This window comes from Strongylocentrotus purpuratus, unplaced genomic scaffold (genome assembly GCF_000002235.5).
Source record: "Strongylocentrotus purpuratus isolate Spur 01 unplaced genomic scaffold, Spur_5.0 spur5_scaffold_5, whole genome shotgun sequence".
Classification (NCBI taxonomy): Eukaryota; Metazoa; Echinodermata; class Echinoidea; order Camarodonta; family Strongylocentrotidae; genus Strongylocentrotus; species Strongylocentrotus purpuratus.
The window spans coordinates 24233374-24239040 of NW_022145611.1; the positions used below are offsets into that span (position 1 = coordinate 24233374).

Below are 5667 nucleotides of genomic sequence, written 5' to 3' on the forward strand. Positions count from 1 at the left end.
GGAGCCCCTCCCCCCCCCCACAACCTAGTTCTGTTTATATGCTATATGCTTCTGAGCCGATGTAGACTTTCGTACATCTGCCTGATGTGTCAAACAATGGTTGCAAACAATCTTTCAAGATATATTGTGCATTGTAATCAATAAGAGTGCTGAGTGACCGTGTGTTGTGTAACCATAGCAACCAATCATGGTAAAGCCCACCAAATAAAGATGGAAGCTGACATAGTGTGAAGGACACAGAGAGACCTAAAGATGATGTATTTTATTAGTATTGATTGTTCAAGACGAAACCGGCAGTAGTAGGAAAACACAACTGATATCTCATCATGCTATAATTGTGCATACTCACTGCAAATTTATGCAACTGGATTCAGCAAAAAAAGATAAACAGTGCTATAATGGTATTGGTTGACTAAAAATATTTCTTTGACTGACGAAAGGCAGAAATGATGATGAGATGAGATTAATATATAAGAGAGAAATGGAAAGGTAAAATCAAGCAAAGAAAAAAAGCAGATTGAAGTAAAAATGTGAGAGTCCAAACCTGGAGGCAATAGGCTGCTCTGAATAATGACTTTTGTGCCATGCTTTTAGCTGGATGTAGCAATTGAAAATTGTCCTATATAAACCACTTTTAATCTCAACTAAATCAGTTTCCAGGATATGGAATGGATTTTCATTTTCAAATGGAAACTGGAGAAATGGCCTTTTGAGGAATAATTTACCACATGTTTATAACTCTGCTTCTGTAAGAAATATGTAGAATCAATTTGTCGATCGTCAATGGATTTTCATTTTCAAATGGAAAGTGGAGATATGACATTGTGAGGAATAATTTACCACATGTTTATAACTCCTGTAACTTCTGTAACAAATATGTAGGATCAATTTGTCGTTCTAACCCATTGACTCCTGTTTTAAGCCTATTGGAAATAAACAATCCAGTAGTCAACAGGTTAATTAGTGCTTAACTGCCGACTCTGTAAGCAGGAAAAAAAACTAAAACTTGCAAAAAAGACCACAAAAAACGATCACTGATTTCAATCTTGATAACAAATTAATTAGTCAGTAATTTAAATTCATTTTGTTATGAATGTGATCTATATTGCTACCAAGTATTGGCATTCAATTATATAGCTAACATTAAAGGTGTTGATCTGTTTCTTGTAAACGAAAACAAAATGTGACCTGAAGCTTTCGAGAATCAGGACCACTCCCAATAATGATGAGAGTTTCTTACACAGGCAAGTTTCAGGTTTTATAGTTCAAACCCATCAGTAGCTGAAGGAAAGAGAGATGCTCTAATATCAATGTTTATGTTGAAAGGTTAAAATTTATTAAATGACTACAAGTGTGATTAATACATATTGTGTAGTATTAGATAGATGTGAGAAATGACTGCTTTAATGAATTAAAGCATTAAATGTGTTCTTCTTCATTCTCTACCTACAGGTTATGGAAACATCTCGCCATCGACTCGCGGGGGTCAGTCCTTCACTATTTTCTACGCTCTGATTGGGATTCCCCTGTGCTGCGTGGTCCTGGCCCAGATGGGCACTAAGATCAATGCCAAGGTCAAGCTCCTCATTGACAGGATCTCTGAATGCTTTGGGCAGTATGAGATGAAGTCTTGGATGTTACCTGCCATCCAGGGCATCCTCCTTACCACATTCCTCCTCGGCTTCGGCTTGATTATACCGGCCGCTGCTTTCTCTGTGACGGAGGGATGGAGCTTCCATGAGGCATGGTACTACTGCTTCATCACCGTGACAACCATTGGCTTCGGCGATTACGTAATTGGTGAGTTTTCCTGTTTGGTCTACAGTGTTTATACATTTAGGTTAGCTTTTCTCTGTGTTTATGTCTTTTTACATTAGTGCAATATTTGATAAGGAAAATTTGAATTTGTTTGACACTAAATTAGTGTGGCAATTGTATTGTCAGTGATTGAGCTCTTGTAAAGTCAGCTATTTACTTTTTTTTAACTTATCTCCTTACATTAATAATACATTTAATTTATTAAAATAAAACTGAATTTAAAAAAGAATAATGACTCATGTTGGTGCTGCAAATACATAGTAAAGTTTTCAGTTTGTGTAAAGTATTAGCTCTCTATTCTCTCTTGACATATATCTCCTTAGTATAAGTGAAATATTTGTTTGAATGTTAGGAAAATGAAACTATCGAATCAGAATTGATTTCCTTCTAATGTGTCATCAGAAGCAGAGTCAACAAGATGGATTGGGGCTAGAATACCTTGTAGAACTTTGACAGGTTGATATACAATAAACACACATTAATTTCCATCCTGTATTAAGTGTATTTGAACACTACACTGGAAAGTCTGTCGATTTGAGTCCTATGGGCAAGTGCATGATCCATTATGCTTCTAACCTATCTTTTTATCATATTACATATTTAATTGTAGTTCTCTGAATAATTTGAATGTCAATGTCAGGGGAAAAAGTGTCAATATGAAGTCACTTTTCAGGTGCTAGAAAATGTGTGTGCATATGGTAATCAAATGAAATTAAAACACTTCCGTTGAAAGTAGTGCATTCTGTAACGAAACTATTAAATCACAAACTAAAGGACCGATGGGTGACAATTTTTTTCAAAGGCAGATTTACACTTAAAACATGCTGGATACAACTCTATAAAGGTTGAATCTAGTATGTTATATCATCTACCTTTAAAAATAGTCACTTATTGGCCCATTTTAAATAGTGATTTAACACTTTTGTTCTAAGTTTTTTTTCCAGTACATTTTCCTCTAAGGGTAAGCAAGTGGATATTCTATAGACCATGACACATAAATTTGATTTACTACATTAGGTAAATTTGACTTTATTTCTAATGATTTGTAATAGGGTGGATTCACAATTAACAGCGCCCCCACCAGCAAGTCGCGACACTGCAACAGTCTTATTTTCAGCTCGCGGGTCGACTTCTTTCATCCAGTGCCGAGAGCAGCAAAATGCTAGCAACCGATCGAAATGACCAAAGTCGTTCGAATTTTGTGAATTCATTCAATTGGATTGATTGTTCTGATATCAGCACACATTTTTATATTAAATTTGGATGTCAAAACCCACCCATCAATTGCTTTTGAGTGAAAATTTGGCCTGATTTTCGACAAAATATCAATGCAAATGATAATTTTATAATAGGCCAATTAAATCTCTTTTGCTGATATTAATGATAGGATCACCCCTGACCAAAAGTGACCATAATGGTAAGATCGGCCAAAATGACCAAAAACATCATGATGGTCAATAAGACAAATTTTAACTTTGAAAACTTCGTCGCCTAGCTGGCAGAAGGGCGTTAGCTCGAACTTCGGGTCAAATATGAAGCGTTAAGCAGAAGGGTGTTAGCACTAAATTGCCTCAAACTTTTATAAAACTGACTTATTTCTGAGAAAAAAATTGTGGCCGTGTTCTATTATAACATTTCTATTAGTCTTTAAAATTTGAAATCAATTTTCGGGATGGAAAGCAGTTTAAATATAAAACAAATCTTTAAATGCGAATAATTCAAAGAGTAGTTTTTGAGTCGCTCGCGCGCTAACGCCCTTCTGCCAGTCGGCCGACGGTCTTCTTTGATATTTCACTTTATAAGTGAGGATATGCATAATAAAAGTACATATTTCCTTTCTGGTAATTATAAAGCACAACTTGAAGAAAAACAATAATTCACTTGGCAGCTTCACAGTGTATAGTGTCTATAGAAATCCTTTGATAGGCATTATGAAATGGAGAGATGTTGCAATCAACCTCCGAACCGGGAGAAGATACTTAGATAGATAGAACCTTTGCACAATTTGATATTACAAACTAGAGAATAGGCTAGTCTTTATATGATCATTCATGTGATGGACATTTCTTGGCAATCAAATGGTAGATGTGTGATTCAAGATGTATAGAAGTATCACGCTTCATGAGCAAATATTGACCAAATCAATGCAGGAGTGATGAGTCTGGAAGATATGGAGAGGAAAGTTTTTCACACATTCCACTTTAAGTCACGTACTGTGTTTTCTCACAGTATCATAATTTCATGAAATTACAGTTCTGGCTTAATTGTCATATAGCCTCTAGCCATCTAATGACTTTGAACCACCTAGACTTTGATGAAAAAAAAGTATATATCTGATATATAAGGGGGAAAGAGTATCAAAAATGAGAATGGAAACTCTTTTGAAAAGGATGAACCGATGAATAAAAGTAAGCCGATATACAGGGTGTAGAACCATGTAGTTTAATCTTTAGAAATCAAAGAAAGGAACAAACGAAAGAGAGAGAGAGAAAGAGAAATAACAGTTGAACACAGAAAGAGATAAATGTAGAGATATGAGTGAATGTAAAGAGCAATGAATGGTGTAAATGAAAACATAAATTACTTGATACCAACCATGTCAAGAAAAAAATGGGTCTGTTGGTTGTGATAAAGTAATATTATGTTATTATTTTAAAGCATATAGTTTCTGAATATGTGTATATGATAAGCTGTGGATTGAATAATAAAACAATTTTGGTTGGTATGTAGGAAAAACATGTGTCATACTTTAACTGAGCATAGTTTTAAAAGGATAGAGCAACCTTACAGGTAATATATGAAATAGCTATAGTGTTAGCTATGCATGGTTTCAAAATTGATTTTCAGTCATACTTGCAAAAGTCTGTATATGAAATAGCTATACAAGTGTTGAAGAAAAAACTCTAGGTGGAGCTATTTATGGTTTGGATAAGTCTTGCATTGGTTCGGTAGCAGCCACGTCTGTAAAATGTTGACATTTTATCAATAAACTAGGAAGTAATTTGGGGCACCAGATTATTCTGGAGTTCCCAAAATATTAAGAGCTCCTTTTTTGTCTGTGTTGGGGTGGGGGGCATGTCAGACAATTTTGGAGTGGTTCTTGGGAGGGGGAAGCCCCCTAAAAAAAGTGTACAGTAGTGCTATTTATTCACTTCTTTATGTTAATATGTGAATGATATCAACACAAATTTTGACTGTATATTTTTTTCTTTATTTTGTCTTTTTCCAGGGACAAACTCAGATATCCCATACACTGTAGTCTACAAATGGTTCAGTCTCCTGTGGATATTCTTTGGCCTCATTGTCATGGCAACTATCATCTCCAAGATGACTGACTGGCTGTCAGAAAAGACGGAGAAAGCCCAGGTTTTCGTGAAACAAGGACAAGAGAAAGAAGGGGGAGAGATGGAAAGTGACGACAGCCGTGGAAAGCTGAATGGGAATGGAGGAGAAGAAAATGTCGATAAAGACGTAGAAATGAATACAGTATTGAATGGTCAGGATTAGATACTGATTATATGGCATGTTTCTACAGGATTACAAATACAGTTACTTTCCGGCCTTTTCCAGGTACACGCTTCCATAGAAACACACCATAATCAGAAAGTTGCGGTGTACAATTCCAGTGATTTGATTTCTAATGTGTCAAAAAGTGTGTTGGATTGGATACTTCCGATAGGTGCAACACCAAATCTAAATTTGAAATTAATATGTCATGTTATTGAAGTATATATGGCATGAAGACAATCTTGCAAAATAATCTTAATCGGTAACAGTTTGAACAAGCATATTAATAATAATAATAATAATAATAATAATATGGATATTTATATAGCGCCGGTATCCGCC

General features: G+C 35.3%; 1 protein-coding gene across 1 annotated transcript; it reads left to right on the forward strand.

Annotated features, from left to right (window-relative positions):
• Window positions 1–1225: 1225 nt before the first annotated feature.
• LOC115918141 (potassium channel subfamily K member 16-like) lies at window positions 1226–5366 on the forward strand. The gene is made up of 3 exons (XM_030999139.1): window positions 1226–1244; window positions 1453–1800; window positions 5048–5366. The coding sequence occupies exons 1-3, from the start codon at window positions 1226–1228 to the stop codon at window positions 5323–5325; spliced, it is 645 nt and encodes a 214-aa protein (XP_030854999.1). The 3' UTR covers window positions 5326–5366.
• The last annotated feature ends 301 nt before the right edge of the window (window positions 5367–5667 follow it).